The 18,884-nt window shown below is 40.0% G+C and overlaps 1 protein-coding gene and 1 long non-coding RNA gene across 2 annotated transcripts; both read left to right on the top strand.

Moving 5' to 3' along the window:
• Positions 1-2,187: 2,187 nt before the first annotated feature.
• Positions 2,188-3,250, top strand: LOC131013317 (uncharacterized). Its single transcript, XR_009097634.1, has 4 exons — positions 2,188-2,516; positions 2,669-2,739; positions 2,838-2,871; positions 2,938-3,250. It is a non-coding gene; the product is annotated as an uncharacterized LOC131013317 (long non-coding RNA).
• Positions 3,251-5,583: 2,333 nt separating this feature from the next.
• On the top strand, positions 5,584-6,384 carry LOC131008292 (uncharacterized mitochondrial protein AtMg00310-like). Its single transcript, XM_057935180.1, has one exon. The coding sequence runs from the start codon at positions 5,584-5,586 to the stop codon at positions 6,382-6,384; it is 801 nt and encodes a 266-aa protein (XP_057791163.1).
• The last annotated feature ends 12,500 nt before the right edge of the window (positions 6,385-18,884 follow it).

Genomic DNA, 18,884 nt, shown 5'->3' with positions numbered 1-18,884 from the left:
GCACTAATCAAATTAACATTCTTAAGTTATAATTATAAGATTCTTACTAAGAATCTTGAATTCTTAGTAATAATCTTGTATTAGTGATGATTGATGAGTGAATCACTAATCAAATTAACATTCTTAAGTTATAATTATAAGATTCTTACTAAGAATCTTGAATTCTTAGTAATAATCTTGTATTAGTGATGATTGATGAGTGAATTACTAATCAAATTAACATTCTTAAGTTATAATTATAAGATTCTTATTCTTACTAAGAATCTTGAATTCTTAGTAATAATCTTAGATTAGTAATAATCAATGTTTAAATTTTCACTTGTATTTCAATATATATTTGATTTTAATGTTTTTGTATTTTTATCTTTGATCAATTTATTAGATGATAAATGAACAAAAAATGAAAAAAAATAAAAAAAATAAAAAAAATAAAAAAAAATAAAATTAATTACCGACGGCAAATGCCGTCGGTAATTAGCATTTGCCGTCGGTAATTAGCGGCTGAAAAATGCCGTCGGTAATTTTGGCCGGACGGCGGTGGTGCTATCGCCGGATGTCACCGGCAGTGGTGATTAGCGGCGGCCGGTTGCCGCCGGTAAATACCGACGGCAATTGCCGTCGGTAATAAATAATATATATTTATATTAATATATATTTAAATTAGCGACGGCGCAACCGCCGCTAATTAGCGGCGGCCCGTTTGCCGTCGGTAATGCGCCGGTAATAGTGAAAAGGCGGGTCGCCTTTTTTGCCGCCGCCGTGCCGTCGGTAATTGCCGGCGGCGGCGCCGCCGTCGGTAATTTTCGTCGCTATTTACGCGTTTTTTTGTAGTGTTAGTTGAAACAATATACGGATAAAAAAAGGTTAATTAAAGAAACGTCGGGACAGACGCACTACAAGAATTCAGCTCATAGACAACATGATATAGACAACATGCTTCTAAACCTGTTGTCTATGATAACTATAGACAACGGTTTTGGAAAATTCGTTGTCTATTTAGGGCGGTCATAGACAACGGTCTGAAACCTGTTGTCTATGATAACTATAGACAACGGTTTTGGAAAACTCGTTGTCTATTTAGGGCGGTCATAGACAACAGGTGTGAAACTTGTTGTCTATGATAACTATAGACAACGGTTTTGGAAAACCGTTGTCTATTTAGGGCGGTCATAGACAACGAGTTTCAGAAACGTTGTCTATTATAACTATAGACAAATAGACAACGGTTCTGAAACTGGTTGTCTATTATAACTATAGACAACGGTTTTGAAAATACTTAATTTTTTTTTCTCTCTTCTTTCACTAATTTTTTTTTTACTAATTTTTTCTTTAATTTTTTTTATGAACATCATCAAATTTAATTCATAAAAAAAATACTTAATACTACATCTTAAATTTAAGTTAATGAAAAAATATTTAATATGGTATAAAAATCATAAAAAATAAATAAATTATGAAAAAACAAAATTAAAAAGATGAATAACAGTGTCTCTCGTTTTCGACCTAATCGCGCTGGCCTCTCTATCTCTTTCCCCCAAATCGTGACTAACCTCTCTTTCTCTCTTTCCCCGCTGCAATTTCACTACAAGAAAATCGAACATACATAACACATTATACATAACGGTTTTTTTCAAAAACCGTTATGTATGAGCGCCTTTTTCACTATAGATAACAGTTAGAGAAATTTCCGTCATGTATGTACTGTTACCTATATACATACATAACGGTATGAAGTAATGCGTTATGTATGAGCGTTATCTATTAGTCATGTAGATAATGGTAATCTTGAACCGTTATGAAATGCGTTATCTATGAGCATATCTTTTATAACGATTGTCAAACCGTTACGAAAATCGTTATATATGAACGTATTTTGTAACGGTTATTTCAACCGTTAGGGAAATTGTTATGTATGATCAATATTTTTTTCTCTTTTTTCCAATTTTTTTTTTCAATTTTTTTAAATCCTAATATATTTATTTTCAAATAAAAAAATGTTCTAAAAATAAAAAATTAGAAATTAAGTTTATTTTTAAATTAGTATTTAAATAAATTTGAGTCAAGTTTTTTTGTTTTTATCATTTTTTTTTCATATTTTTATCATTTATTTTAAAAGTCAATTTTTTTCATTTGTTTTAGTTTGTTTTCAATTTTTTTAAAGCCATAATATATTTAATTTAATCTAATTTAAATTCTCAAACCTCTAAAATCCAAACCCTAACTCTCTTTCTCTCGTTCAATTCTCCCGCCCACAGGCCGCCGCCTCGCCTCCCATCAGTCTGACGCGCCTCCGGCAGTCTCTCCCGGTCCAACGCACCACCGGTCTCCGACCGCCCCGCCTCGGTCTGACTCGAAGCCTCCGTGGCAAGCCAAAAGTATGCTATGCCCCGTCGCGCCTCAGTGTGCGACAGCACGGTCCATCCTTTCCCGTCGTCCCGCCTCACCTCCTCCGGCCTCAGCGGCTCCGTTGGTCCGTCCGGCGACTCCAAAACACCAGCAGTTGCCAACACGGCGAGGTAATGTGGCAACTCCCTTCCCTAATTTTTTTTTCGAATTTTAGATCCCTAAATTCTTAGGTTTTGGGAGTGGCTCTTCCCTATAGATTTTGTGAATGTGATTGAGTTTTGTTTGTGGATTAAATCGAGATTGAGTTCTATATACCTTGTAGCCTGTAGGAACTTGGGGTTGAATATAACTCATTAAGATGCATTTGACCGAATGTTTTGATGGTTTTGGAAGGTAACTTAATAAAATTGCAAAACCTACCTATTATTATATTTTTCATTTGGTCTTCTGTAATTCCTTGATGCATTATTTTTTTCTGTATTGGTTCATAGAATCGACATTCTGCCTGTAATCTGATGCCCAAAGGTACAAATGGGGTTCTTTCTTGTCTATGGTAGCTGCACTCAGTAACCCCCCCTCCCCCCCTCTCAGGAAGATGAAGATCGTTGGGTTCGATGATGAAGTAACCTACTATCTCTATGAAATGCCAGGAGCAGCTACCTCAGATGTTTTCCATCTCCGGTAATATATAAATTATCATGGCATCCTTCAATCTTGATTCAAGCTATAGCTCCAAATGAAACTTTAAAGAAATTGGCTTCTGTTTGCTCAAATTTCAAGCTCCTTAGTAAAGTTCTTTTTTCCATTTCAACTACTGTAGCAAAGTTCTTGTGTATTTGCACCATACTATACTAGATTCATTGACCGCCAGCTAATGTTCTTTCTTTTGCTGTATTTATGTCGACGCACACCTATGAATTGCTTCCTGAGTCTGGAAAGGTAAGGATGTCTGCTGCCTATTTTAATGTTAATCCCTTTGTATTTATTTTCTCTCTATAGTTCTTTTGCCTGATATATTACATTGCTTGCAGATTGTTGCCTTTGACGTCGACTTACCCGTAAAGCAAGCATTTCATATTCTGCATGAGCAGGTAAAACAATTTGGTATCTGTAGGTCGATATTTTTCCTGTCTTCCTTTAGATAATAATTCTATCTTATTAATTATCAGAGTTGGCATTGGTTTTTTATTTAAGAACTAATAATCCCATGATGGTATCAAAATGTTGGATTCTATTTTGACCCCTGCGACTGCGAGATTTGTCTTACATGTTAATTATACACACTTTTGCTTGCCTCTGCTTATGTATTTTTATTTAGTGCAATTCTTTTCAACCAACAAATTCTTTCTAGGGTGTATATACGGCGCCCTTGTGGGACTTCTCAAAGAGCCGGTTTACCGGAGTTCTCAGTGCACTGGATTTTATTTTGATTATGAGAGAGGTATATGCTCTATTATTGATATAAAGAAAAATTATCTCTATTTAGGTTCCCCTATTTTCCTGGAGTTATAGAATGTGGTTAGAAATGTTTGGGGTCATTATTTGATATTTGAGATTCTGTAGAGCAGTTCTCGGCTTTTGGTTTTGTTGAAATTGGACTAATTGTTCTGCGGGTGGAGGAAAATTTGACGAGTATGAAGAAAATTTATTTAAATAATCAAGTGATTCTGAACATGTGACTGATGAATAAGATGTCCATATCGTACAAGATTATTCCGCTGAACTGATTGTTACAAAGGGCTATGAGAATCATGACCAGTTAGTATTTTGATTTTGATAATTCTTTTTTCATGGATTTTGAATAAAAGAGGTTATGAACTTCGGTTTCTTCAACCACCCATTATATAACTTATTGCTGGCTATTTTACTCATGGGCCTTGAATGCCACTCTGCAAATTTGACGACTGTGTCTTTCTGCAACCATATTTCTTATGACTTATGAGTGTGATGTAGGACTGCTTAAATGCTACTAAGTAATGGTATACATAACTGTGGTACTATCCTGATGTATATTATGACGACATAAGTTTTATTATTATTTTTTATATTAATTTAGATTATTTATTTTTAATGTATATTATAATATACACTGGTAATTGTAATTTATAATTTTTATTAAATTTTACTTCAAGACAATTTCTATAATTTCATATTTGATCACAAGTTTGTTTTTCTTATAGTTTGCAGGAGGATGCTACTCCAAAAAGGAAATTGATGAAGTAAGGATAGAGTGGGCAGAATTTGTATGTAAAATCACAGATGAGTGATGATGGGTAAGTTTTATATAAAGTTAATTTTTTTATATTTTTGAGATATAAGGTTAATAAATTTTATAAATTGATACTTGAAATATTTTAATATTGCAGATGGTGTAACTTGCTTGGTTTGCAGTTATGTTTCAATTAGTACGATGATGATGTTTGGATTCTAATGTAATGTAGGATGATGATGTTTGGATTCTAATGTAATGTAGGGATGATGATGTTGGATTCTAATGTAATGTAGGGATAATGATGTTGGATTATAATGTATGAATTTTATTATTAATTTATGTATTTTTAGCTTTTCATATTATGTTTTTAGATTTACTGAAATATAAATTGAAAAATCAGGAAATTTTAAATATAAATACAAAATAAAAACTATAATATAGAATAGACAATGGTCAAGAACTTGTTGTATATAATAGAATAGACAACAGATGATCAGCCGTTGTCTATGAGAGAATAGACAACGGGTTTTCTCAGGTTGTCTATCACAGAATAGACAACAGACGCTAAGACGTTGTCTATGAGAGAATAGACAACGGTCTAGAAACCGTTGTCTATAAGAGAATAGACAACGGTCCAGAACCCGTTGTCTATGACCGCCCATCAATAGACAATACTCTCATTTACAACAGTTGATTTTGTAATAGACAACGGATTCTGACCGTTGTCTATTAGCGTTTTTTTTGTAGTGACGGTGAATTTCGAGAAGTCGGCGGTAACTTTTAGTCCTTGTACTAAGCAAAATGATTTCGAGGAGGTGGTTGCGGTGCTTGGGATCAAAGAAACGTAGGGGCACTCCCTTTATTTGGGATTACCCACATTCATAGTCAAACAAAAGAGAATGCAGTTTGATTATTTACGGGAGAGGGTCTGCAAGAAGTTTAGTTCATGGAAGAATAAATTCTTTTCTTATGGAGGGAAAGATGTGCTTATAAAATCAATCATCCAAGCTATGCCAACGTATACCATGAGCTGTTTTAGGGTGCCTGCTGCGGTTTGCAATGATATTGAAAGAGAGTGCTGTAATTTTTGGTGGGGTAATGAGGGAGATAGGAAGCTAATGCATTGGTCTTCGTGGAAGAATCTTTGCGCCCCAAAATCCAAAGGTGGAGTGGGATTTCGTCGTCTTGAGTCTTTTAATAGGGCGCTTCTGGCGAAGCAGGCGTGGAGATTGATTAAATTTCCGAACTCCCTAGTGGCCAGACTGCTCAAAGGTAGATACTACAGAAATGGCGATATGATGGACGCTATACCACCATGCAATGCTTCTTTCTCCTGGAGATCGATTTGTTGGGGAGGGGGCTTGCTACGGAAGGGTATAAGATGGAGAATTGGAAACGGAACTGGGGTTCGAGCTTTTGTAGATCCTTGGATTCCAATGGAGGGGGGAGGAGGACGTGGATCGGGAAGTGAAGGTGACGGTGTGAGGGTGGCTGATTTTTTACGAGATGATGGGGGCTGGAATCAACAAAAACTTGAGTCAAGCTTCCTCCCTCATGAAGTAGCAGCGGTTCTTAATATTGATCGGGAGAGTAGGAAGGAGGAGGATGTACGGTTTTGGAGATATGATGAGAAGGGAAGGTATACGGTGAAGTCGGGGTACCTGCTGGAGACCGGTTTTTATGATGGTCACGATTCGACATCTTCCTCGGAAACTAAACGGTGGTGGAGCCATATTTGGAATATTAATGTTCCGCCCAAAGTGCGGGTTTTTATGTGGAGAGCTACTTCTAATTTTATCCCAACTCATGAAAACCTGAAAAAATGACATATTCCTTGCTCGGGTATTTGCTCTTGGTGTCGTAGAGATTGGGGGAAGGTTACGCATTGCCTCATTTTCTGTGACAAGGTTAGAGAAGCTTGGAAGAAGACAGCTTGGTGGTATCTCTTGAAACATATGGAGCAACTCACGCTCGAGGATTTGTGCCGGAAGATCTTGAAGGAAAAAGGAGAGGGGGAGTTTGCGCTGTTTTGCATGGCGTTGTGGTGGACATGGACTTGGCTCTGTAAAGTAAAGCATGATCCAGAGTTTAGAGGTGAGCTCGAATTGGTGGAAGGATGCGTGAATCTGCTGTGCTCCTTCTAGGAAGCTCGGAAAAGTATTTTGTCGAGAAATAGATGCTTGCCGATTGAAGGGGACCGCAGGTGGAAACCTCCACCGAAGGGGATGCTTCGGTTGGATGTTGATGTTTCAATACATGAGGATGGAGGGGCGACTGGTGTGGGGTTTGCTGTTAGGGACGAGATGGGGAACTTAATCGCAGCTGCAGCGCACAGAGTGGGGCAGACGGATACTATTCTCATGGGAGAGCTGCATGCTTTGATGCTTGGTATTGGGTACTGTATTGACAAAGATTTGGGGCCGTTGCTTGTGTATTCGGATTCTTTGCTTGCTATACATGTGGTTAATGAGGAGTTTAAAGGTATGGATTCCCTTAGTGATGATTTATTTGAGGTGTTTGTCTTTGCTAAGGAGCGTATAGTTAGCGATTTTCGTCATGTTCGCAGAGAAGCTAATAGAGTGGCTCATTGTTTGGCAAATTTTGCCGCGGTTTCGTCTGGTGTAATGATCTGGGAGTCAAGGTTTCCGGCTTGGCTCTTGGATATTGCTGCTCGTGATCTTTAATATATCAGAGATCTTTCCTGTTCAAAAAAAAAAAAGGTTAATTAATGGATTGCTTATAATTAAATGATGTATATACTAATATAGTACATAAAAGAAAGAATCAATATATAACTGACTGTTGAGAACCTTGTGGAATATCCTAATCCTTGTTTTGATAATACCAAAATTCATAGGTCTTAATTGTAATAGACTAGAACAAGTTTTGAACTGATCACTATTTTATTAGCAACAAAAATACCGCAACTAACACGGTGTAATCGTAGTATAAACAGCAATCGAGTATCGTATCCACAGAGACTGTAAAACGAAATCACTCTATCTATCTCCTACACAGACTCTCACAGTATGCAAGTAAAACGATTATGAAGGTGAATATTGAACTAAGATTAACTAAATAAAACTAAAGAGCATATAAACTATGATAATTAACTCAAATAAAAGGAAAACTCTGACCCTAGGGATGTATTTTCACCAATCAACTTCATGCATTCAACCTATTGATTCAATTACCAATTTTAATCCAACCCTGATGAAAGATCACTATACTATCCACAAGCGTCTCTAACGACCACCTATGAACGTAGATTAATTAATCCCTTTTCACATTCAAGACTCCAAGGAATAAATTAACTCCCAATAGCACATAAAGAATAGCTTCCTATAGCTTCACCTATCGCATTCAAGACTCAAGGCTAACACTATATCATGCATTCCTGAATCGGCTGAACAATTATCGCATTCAAGACTCAAACTGAACAGCTAGACATGTAAATCATTGATCAGATAATTCACAAGAGATTAAGCACCAGGAATCATGAATCATAAGTTGGAGGGCAAATTGATATCAATAAATCAAAAACACATAATCAATCAGCTATATACAAACCCTAGGTTCAGATGAAAAGACTAGCCAGACATAATAAAATCAAACATAAACATAATTAAATTGAACGCAATTGTAAAAAACTAAATTAAATAAAAACTGAATGAAAACTATTGTAGCGACTTGAATCTTCAATCTTGTGGAAATCCAATCCAAGCAGTAAAAACTGGAAAGAAATAAATTCTAAAGCTATGAAATTGAAAAATAAAAGTTGGGAACTGAAAAAGGAACCCAAAATAGGTCAAAAGAAGACCTATTTATAGTGTCAGGGTAAAATACAGTGTTTGAAACCCAGAAGAACTCTAAAAATCGGAAAATCTCGCAAAACCGCCCATATCGGCGACCAAACTCGGCGATCGCCGAATTGGTCGCCGTTTTTGGTCTAAAAATCGGCCAAATTCGGCGCCCGCCGAATTTAACGCTCGTAGTACAAATTTGAAACAGGAATTTCGGCGACCAACTCGGCGGTCGCCGTTTAGGTCGCCGAATTTTGACTGCTGCGCGCGACGTTTTTGTTTTGGCCATAACTGTCTCGTCCGATCTCCGATTTATGATCCGTTTGCGCTCACGAACTCGTATCGAGACGATCTACAACTTCTATTTCAGCATAGGTTTCCAAATTCGAACTCAATAAACCTGTAAATTCCTTCAAAGTTCGAGTAAGAATCATGTTTCACAAGATAAAGCAATTTAAGCACAAAACAATCATCCAACACTCAATTTCCTATAAAATTAACATCATATGAACATTAAAAACCATGGAAATATGAGTGTTATCATGAACTCAAGTGTTAGAGTTCGTTTCTAGTTTAGTATGCGGTTCTGAAGACTGAAGACTGAAGGACGAAGGACTGAAGACTGAAGATACCAACTGAAGTATCAGTTTGGAACTGATTACTTAATGCGTGCCACAGACTGATACTAAAGTCAAGTATCAGTTGAACATTCTTCCTCGAACTGATCTTCCAACGTTCAAAGGAAGCCACGTACTCACAAGAGTACAGCCGGATTAAATGCAGAGATCTCAGGATCTTATCTCTACAGAGGTCATTCCTATTTGGTGGTTACTTTATCAGAGACGTCACATCTCCTGTTCCTCAAGAGAGCCGTTTCCACCAAACAAGGAACCTCGAAGATTGAAGCCTCAGCCCAAATTCGAATTGCTCTCCAACGGAAGAAATCTTGAGGACGTTCTACGCCAACGGATCTATTCAAGAGTTCTCCTACAAATAGCGCTCGAGGATCACTTCAACCTTCACCGATTCAACGACATAAGCTGAAGCTCTGCCAAAATTGCTACTCAACCTAAAGCTTAACCTCCCCAAAGCTTGAATCGAAGAAGAGAATTCCAAAGCCAAAATTAGTCACTGCTGGTTACATACATTCTCTTAGACCTTAGGCAAACCTCTGTTTACCCAGAAGCCAAGGTCAAACTTGCTACAAAGAACTTGTTCTTTGCAGTACAGTTGGCACTCGTTCAAACCTCCTTTCCAAAAGAAAGATTTGAGTGTTTTGAGTGATTCGGAGTTCAGAAGGGTTTTCTGACTCTGAGAGTCTTAGTGCGGGTTGTGCTAAGCAAGAGAAATCCGACACGAGTGAAGTGTGGGTACTGAAGAAGGGTTTTCTTCAGTGGTACGGTTGTGTGCACCCGGCAAGCACACGGTTTGGTTTGCAGTGCACCTGTTAAGCACTTGCGGAGTGGATTGTTGGTCTGATCAACCGACCGTGGATGTAGGAAAGGGTTTTTCCGAACCACGTAAAAGTCTCTGTGTTGTTTACAGCTTTCAGTTTTACATTCTTACTTGTGTTGTTTCAATTGATAAACTGAATACTGATTAATGGCAAAGAGAAACCTAAGGCCAACAACGTGCTCAACCGAGGTTATTGCGAAACTAAGTTTAATTTCGGCTACGTATGATATCAGTGTTGGGAACCTTGTGGAATATCCTAACCCTTGTTTTGATGATACCAAAATTCATAGGACTTATATGTAATAGACTAGAATCGTTTTGAACTCAAGTGTTAGAGTTCGTTTCTAGTTTAGTTGCGGTGTCGAAGACTGAAGACTGAAGACTGAAGAACGAAGACTGAAGACTGAAGACTGCAGATACCAACTGAAGTATCAGTTGAAGAATCAGTTGAAGACTGATTATTTAATGCGCGCAAAGGACTGATACTAAAGTCAAGTATCAGTTGAACATTCCTCCTAGGACTGATCTTCCAACGTTCAGAGGAAACCACGTACGCACAAGTACAGCCGCATTAAATGCAGAGATCTCAGAATATATTATCTCTGCAGAGGTCATTCCTATCTGGTGGTTACTTTTCAGAGATGTCACATCTCCTGTCCATCAAAGAGAGCCGTTTCCACACAGACAAGGAACCTCGAAGATTGAAGCCTCAGCCCAAATTCGAATTGCTCTCCAACGGAAGAAATCTTGAGGACGATTTACGCCAACGGATCTATTCAAGAGTTCTCCTACAAATAGCGCTCGAGGATCACTTCAACCTTCACCGATTCAACAACATAAGCTGAAGCTCTGCCGAAATTGCTACTCAGCCTAAAGCTTAACCTCCCCAAAGCTTGAATCAAAGAAGAGAATTTCAAAGCCAAAATCAGTCACTGCTGATTACATACATTCTCTTAGACCCTAGGCATATATCTGTTTACCCAGAAGCCAAAGGTCAAACTTGCTTCAAAGAACTTGTTCTTTGTAAGTATAGTTGGCACTCGTTCAAACCTCCCCCCCATAAGAGTGTTTGAGTGGTTCGGAGTTCAGGAAGGTACTCTGAACTCTGAGTGAAAAGTCTGAGCACGAGGTGTGCTTAGCAGGGAAATCCTACGCGAGGTGTGTGGGTGCTGAAGAAGGGTTTTCTTCAGTTTACGGTTGTGTGCACCAGGCAAGCACACGGGTACGGTTTGCAGTGCACCAGTGAAGCACTTGCGGAGTGGATTGTTGGTCTGATCAACTAGCCGTGGATGTAGGAAAGGATTTTTCCGAACCACGTAAAAGTCTCTGTGTTGTTTACAGCTTTCTGTTTTACATTCTTTTGTGCTATTTCTATTGATAAAACTGAACACTGACTAACAACAAAGAGAAACCTTAATCCAACTATCTGCTCCACCGAGGCTATTACAAAACGAAGTTTAATTTCCGCTGCGTATGATATCTATCTGACTGAACTATCCTCTGATAGTAAGGAAGAGTGATATCATCTCTATCTTAGCAAACACGACTGAAGCCCTTACTTGGATCAGTTAAGTTCCAGCAACTTAACTGATAACTCATTACTGAAGAGCTTTCAGTATCAGTCGTCAACCCTGTTGGTCAAAACTGATTTCAGTAAAATAAGAGTCCTTGTTTGCGTGTAAAGTTTCATTTTGATCTCTGACTGAGATCCCTCTGATTGAGGTCAGTAGATGTGTTGTAAAAATAGCCTATAGGTGTATTCCCCCCCCATACACCTATTCGAGACCCCCCGGACCTAACAATTGGTATCAGAGTAGGTTGTTCGCAAGAACTATCTGCATCTGACTAGGTTCTATTTGAACTAGATCCTTTTTCTTAAAGGTCTCGAAAAAGTTTTACTCTTTCTTTTTGTGCTTGCTATTTGCTCTATCTGCTGTTATCTGTTCTCTCTTTTTTGATGGAGACTAACCACAGCAGATTATCTTCTCTACCTATGTTTAGTATTGAAAAATACGACATATGGAAGTTTCAGCTTGAAAGCTTCCTCACCGCCCAACATTGCCGAATGTGGGAAGTCATCACCAGCGGACCAATCACCATCACCGAAACTGTCAAAAGGATTCCTAATGATCTCCATCAGGATCCTTACGATGAGGTCCAGCCCAAGTCAAAGGCAGACTTCTCCACAGAAGAAAGGAAGCAAGATGAGTTAGACAACCTCGCCAAAAGCATCATCTCCGGCACCGTTCCTGACAAGCATGTCATGAAGATCATCAAGTGCGGAACAGCAAAGGAGATGTGGGACATTTTGGAAAGAATGTGCGTAGGTTCCGAGGAAATAAAGGAGAATAAGCTATCGATAGCTTGCCAGAAGTTCGACTCCTTCCTCATGCTCAAGAATGAATCTGTCGAGGAAATGGAACAAAGATTCAATCTCATCTTGAATGAAGTTCAATCCATTTCCAAAGACAAATACACTCAACGAGAAATCAACCTGAAGATTCTTCGAGCACTGCCACGTGGAGAATGGCAGATCTACTCAGTCGCTCATCAACATAAGCCAGGATTCAGTCAGCTCCCGACAAACAAGCTTTTCTCCGATCTCTTGGTAAGAAGAAGGCTGGAGGATCAGACGAAGATGGTCCATCAACCTCAAGAGGAGTTGCACTGAAGGCCTCAAACAGAGAAGGCAAGAAGCAGATCAAGGAACCAACGGAACTCAACCCAGAGGACTTCTTCAGTCAATATGCCTTGTTGACTGAAAGATTTAACAAGATGGAGTCCAAGTTCTGAAAGTACAGAAGGTTCCACAAGCAGCACTACAAAGGAAAAGAAAGAGAAAGCAACTCCAGACATTCCATAGATCGAAGCGGAGAAAGGAAGTCAGCCGCTTACGACATCAAAGATATGGAATGCTTTACATGCAGAAAGAAATGGCACTTTCGACATGAATGCCCTGATCTGACTCCAGCTGAGCGCAGAGAACTGAAAGCTAAGAAAGATCGTAGCTTTTTGAAGAAGAAAGCGATGGTTGCTGACGATGCTGACTCTTCCAAAGACACATCAGAATCATCCGACTTCGACAGTTCCAGCTCAGATGATGAGAGCCGAGCCCTGATGGCCAATGAATCAGAAAGCATGGCTGACAACAGCTACAACAATGGAATGAATGGCTCAGAGGTAAACTCTCACTCAAAAACTCCATTTACTGATAACTTCCTGATGCTTTCAGGAGACCACTCAGAATCTGGAGATAGCTCATCCGATGAAACTGACGAGTTTGATCAGCTCATGACTGATCACTGTCAGCTGAGGAAAATGTTTGAAGATCTCCTCAAGCAGAATCAGAAAATGGACAAGGAGATCAATGATGAACGAGCTAAGAATCAGACAATCATCTACTTTCCGGATGAAACTTGTCTTGATCAGCTAATCATGGAGAACAGCCGACTGGAAGAAGAGCTCAGAATCTCCAACTCAGAATGTGAAAGAGCATCTCATGAAATCAAGAGGCTCAATCACAAGCTGGAAGAAATAGTCAAGAACTGCATGATGCAGTCTCCCATGATGAGCAACTTTCCATCGAAAGGACTGGTCAACAGCATCGGAGGAAAGGTTGCAGATGTCAAAGGAAATGATATCATGATCATCTCAAAGGATGATCCTTCTGAAATCACAACCTCAGAAGAATCAAGAGATCATGATATGGATGAAGTTCACAAGCGCAGACTGATGGCTAGATCAAATGTTCCACCTCCGAGAAACTACAGACGAGCTAAGGAGGCCCCCAACCAGATCATTCTATTGAAGAGGCTGGAAAGCAGATTTCAGTCAAAGATCCGGGAAGAAAAGTCACATCAGTCAGAAACTGACATCCTCAGTTCAGTTTCAGAAGGAACAACATCCATGGAGACCAAGCAATGCTGAGTCCAGACGAGCCAAGAGTCATCCACGACAACAAACTACTGGACATCAGCCAAGTCTCCAAAAGTCTGCAAAGACTCAAGTATCTCAGGAAAGATACTTCGCCGAGCAAAGAAGACCTCAACCACTCATCAGACAGAGCTGCTACAAGAGTGAGGCTTTCAAAAGGATTTCTCAACAGAAGAATGCTCATGTGCCACCTGAAGCGCCAACGACGTCAATCAGACATTCAACCAAGCGCAAGAGATCAGCCAGACCAACTCTGAAGCAGATATGGGTTCCAAAGGGAACTCGAGCTAACATCGAAGGACCTAAAGCTTGATTGGGTGCCTGAAGCAACTCTTCCTTGCAGGTCAATGTCAGGAAACACAAAAAGAAGGAAGAGGCCAAAGCTTCGATCAGAACGTGGTATCTGGATAGTGGCTGTTCGAAGCACATGACAGGCTACAAAGAATATCTATCTCAGTATGTTGAGAAAGCTGGATCCAAAGTTGCATTCGGAGACAACTCAATCAGAGAAACAAAAGGCTACGGTGTGCTCAACATGGGTAACGCCAGTATCAGTAACGTTAGCTTTGTTTCTGGTCTTAAACATAATCTGTTGTCTGTGAGTCAATTTTGTGACAGTGGTTTCACAGTGAAGATCAAGAAGGATGAATTCACTGTTAGAAACAATCAAAAGAAGGTGGTTCTGAAAGGATTCAGACAAGGAAGTCTCTACGTCGTTTCTTGGGAAGACAGCCCACCAGAAATGTGCCTCATCAGCAAGAGCAGCTCGGAGCTCAATTGGCTATGGCACAAGAGACTCAACCATCTCAACTTTAAGACGATCAACAAACTTGCTAAACATCAACTGGTAGAAGGTCTGCCTTCTATTGTGTTCCAGAAGAAGCAAGAATGTGAAGCATGCCTCAGAGGAAAGCAGACGCGGACGTCATTCAAGTCAAAGATAGGACACTCATCTGGAAGGATTCTGCATCTACTTCACATGGATCTGTTTGGCCCGATCACTCCAAGAAGCTACAACGGTAGGAAGTACACCTTAGTAGTTGTGGATGATTATTCATGATATACTTGGGTTATCTTTCTCTTCAAGAAGAAAGAGACACTGGAGGAACTGCCAAAGCTACTGAGAAGACTGTGCGTTGAAAAAGAAGTCAACATCATCAGATCAGATCGTGGGACTGAGTTCCTCAATACTGTCATTCGTAAGTATTGTGATGAACAAGGAATCAGTCATCAAACTTCTGCAGCAAGAACTCCACAGCAGAACGGAGTTGCAGAAAGAAGAAACCGGTCTCAAAAGGAAGCAGCAAGGACGATGCTAGCCGAGTCAAAACTCCCCTTGAAGTTTTGGGCCGAAGTAGTCAACAACGCATGCTACATGCAGAATCGCTCCTTCCTCACTCAAAGACATGGAAGAACTCCGTACGAGTTATGGAAGAACAGAAAGCCATCGATTGCCTACTTTCATGCTTTCGGTTCTAAGTGTTTCATACACAACAATGATAAGAAGAGGTTGAACACTTTCGATAGCAAGGCTGATCCAGGAGTCTTCCTTGGATACTCTGGAACAGAACGTTCAAGCAAAGCCTATCGAGTGTTTAATACTCAAACTCTTTGTGTTGAAGAAACACCTCATGTGATCTTTGATGAGTCTACAGATGGTTTCAGGGAACAAGATGCTGAAAAGAATGTTCAGATCGCTGAAGGTTCCAAAGCTGAAATCCACAACATCGAGCCCTCTACTGTCTTGGTGTGGGGACCTGGCAAATATGAAGATGCTGATATGCTTCAGTATCAGAACATCAACTAAAGGTCTGAAGTTCAGACTGGAGCCAATGCAGATGACATCAGTCAAGGGGAAACTCCAGTTGCTGAAGTTCGAGTTGAACGCGCAGTAGCCACCCTAACTCAACTCTCCCCTGCTCCAGAAGGTGCTCAACACCTCAGAACCATTCTGACCGAAGAAACCTCACCATCTCCAGAAGAAATCAAGAAGTATCGAAGATGGTTTGAACTCCACTCAAAGGAGAACATCATTGGAGAACCATCAGATGGCGTCAAGACTCGGAGATCAATGTGCAACCTCGTCTTCGACATCAATCAGAACTGCATCAATAATGATAAGAATTTCAGTTGTTTCTTATCAACTACAGAGCCCAAGGATATTGAAGAAGCTCTGAAGTCTACTCAGTGGGTCATCGCAATGCTAGAAGAACTCAATGAATTCAACCGGAATTCAGTTTGGGAGCTTGTGGATCGACCAGACGATGCAAAGGTGATTGGCTTGAAATGGATTTTCAAGAACAAGGAAGATGAAGAAGGAAACGTTGTGAGAAACAAAGCAAGGCTAGTGGCTAAAGGATACAGTCAAGAAGAAAGAATCGACTACGACGAGACGTTCGCTCCAGTTGCCAGATTGGAGGCAGTCAGACTCTTCTTAGCCTTCGCAGCTCACAAAGGTTTCAAGGTACACCAAATGGATGTCAAGTGCGCATTTCTCAATGGAGTGCTCACAGATGAAGTCTATGTGGAACAACCTCCAGGCTTTGAGGTTACTGGACCAGAAAAGGTGTACAAGCTGAAGAAAGCGCTCTATGGGTTGAAGCAAGCACTAAGAGCGTGGTATGATACTCTCTCGGAGTATCTGGTTGAACAAGGTTTCAAAAAGGGATCTGTGGACAGAACTCTGTTCACTCTCAAAGAAGGAGAAGATCTCTTGCTTGTTCAGATTTATGTTGATGACATAATCTTCGGATCCAAATCCGAACGCATGTGCAAGAAGTTTGCTGACATCATGACCAACAAGTTTCAAATATCCATGATGGGAGAAATGAATTTCTTTCTCGGATTGCAAGTCAAGCAGACCAACGAAGGAATACTGATCAGCCAATCCAAATATGCCAAGGAGCTGATAGCTAAGTTCGGTATTCAGCACATGAAGTCAGTCAAGATCCCAATGAACACAAACTGGAAAGTTGATCCAGGTTCAGAAGGAAACTCTATCTCTTTGAAGAAGTACAGAGAAATCATTGGATCTTTGCTGTATTTGACTGCGAGCAGACCAGATATCGCATTTGCAGTCGGGGTATGTGCAAGATATCAATCAGATCCTAAGGATGCTCATTTGGATGCAGCAAAGCGGATTCTGAGATATCTTAAAGGCACGCCCAATTTAGGATTGTGGTATCCAGCAGACGACGACATCACGCTCACCGGATATTCAGATTCAGACTTCGGTGGATGCAAGCTTGATCGTAAATCAACCTCCGGAACATGTCAATTCCTAGGCAACAAGCTTATTTCTTGGTTTTCAAAGAAGCAGACTTCAGTCGCCACCTCTACAACTGAAGCTGAATATGTTGCTGCCGGAAGCTGCTGCTCACAAATCCTGTGGTTAGTCCATCAACTAAAGGACTATGGGATCGACGAAAAGGAAGTTCCTATCTATTGCGACAGCTCCAGTGCTATTGCAATCTCCCAGAATCCAGTTCATCACACCAGAGTGAAGCATATTGAAATTCGACATCACTTCATTCGTGATCATGTCGAAAAGAAGAATGTCTCTGTGGAATGAATTCCCACTGCTATTCAGAGAGCGGACCTGCTGACCAAGGCTCTTCCAGAAGAGAGGTTCAATGATCTATGTGCAAAGATCGGCCTCATCAACCCTGAAGAGTGATGCTGTGTTTAAAGATTTTCTCAAACAGTCATGCTGACTGGTGGTCAACCAACTGCTGCTTCTATGTTCACCGATGTGGAAAGCAATGAAGTCCGAATGCTCATCTGAAGAAGAAATCATCCTGATGAATCAACCAGGATCACGTGGTATCAACTGACTACGATGTTCAGTTGATCAGTAAGTATTTTAAATACTTGCTCTTTCAAAATCAGTTATTTCAGTTATGAGCTTTAAGTTTTTAGTTCAAAATCTTTTCTCTAACTGATCAGTTTCTTTCAAAAACTTTAACTGATTGTTGGAACTGTTGGAAAATGGAATATCCGAGAAGGACAAGATTTTTATAAAGTGAAAATCTGTTTTGATTGAACTTGTCCTGATCTTTTTGCCAAAAATCTTTCCAACCTTTTTGCCTCTGCAATAAAATTTCTTGAAAAGCTCATTGACATGACAGAATGTAATGATGCCTTTCAACTTTTTGAAGACGCAGTCCCTCGCAGTGACGGCGGACGCGGATTTTCTCTTCAAATGCATTTTAGGCACAGTTTTCGAAAAACCTTTCATCTTCTTACATGGTTCAAATCTTGTCTATTTATACCATGTTGTCTTCAATATCTTTCTGCACCAACTAACAACTCTCCACAGCCTTCACTGTGAGAAAAAGTTTCAATTGTTTCAAAAGTTGCAGAGAAAATTTGTTCCGACTAAAGGAGAAATCTATGACTACAAAGTCATGGAGTGGAAGAATGACGCTCACACACTTGGTCTTCACCGGACCCTTCCACTGGATCTCAACGTCTCTCCGACGTCAAAGTTTGCTCTACCCTCACTTGTATCCAGCGAAGCGAGTGTCTTCCATCCTCATGCCTGGTGCATTGGTTTGTAGTACCTGTCTGAAAAAGGACAGACTTCATCGCCTTCATCAAAAGGCCTCTCGCCTTTTGTGAAGCTTCAATGCGGAGCAACAACAATGAGCAGGAACTCATTGTCAACCGGCGATATGTCAACAGTGAGACCCTCACAATCTCCACTGTATTGACAACCCCTCACCTCTCAAACCCTCTGCTTTTTTTTTTTTCTCTTCATCTGTTTCTTCTTCCTAACCTCCTTCTAAGCCTTCGCCTTCTGCATCCCCCATGACCCCAATATCTTCCTCCTGCGAAATTACCTTCGCATGGTCTTCGCTTCCTTCTTAGGTTCGCCCTTCTTTTTGATGTTGCCAAAAAGGGGGAAAGAAGAAATATCTAATGAACTTAAGTTGGTCAAGCAACATGATCATCGTTTTCTTCAGGATGATCATGAGAAAGATTAACCAGAGGAAAAGACCTCAATTCAACGGAAAACAAGTGAGAGTGGAACAAGCTTAGGAACATGAAGACACGAAGACAGAAGATGAAGATCAAGAAGTTCAAGGCGCAGCCAAGCAGACTGCTAGAGTCCATGGGTTTCCCATGATGTTTTT

The sequence above is a fragment of the Salvia miltiorrhiza genome, chromosome 2 (genome assembly GCF_028751815.1).
Source record: "Salvia miltiorrhiza cultivar Shanhuang (shh) chromosome 2, IMPLAD_Smil_shh, whole genome shotgun sequence".
Lineage (NCBI taxonomy): Eukaryota > Viridiplantae > Streptophyta > Magnoliopsida > Lamiales > Lamiaceae > Salvia > Salvia miltiorrhiza.
This window is presented reverse-complemented; position numbering and strand designations above follow the sequence as displayed.

What these genes read in the sequence shown, in the direction of transcription:
- LOC131008292 (XM_057935180.1), top strand. Translation starts at nt 5,584, where the DNA reads ATGAGCTGTTTTAGGGTGCCTGCTGCGGTTTGCAATGATATTGAAAGA.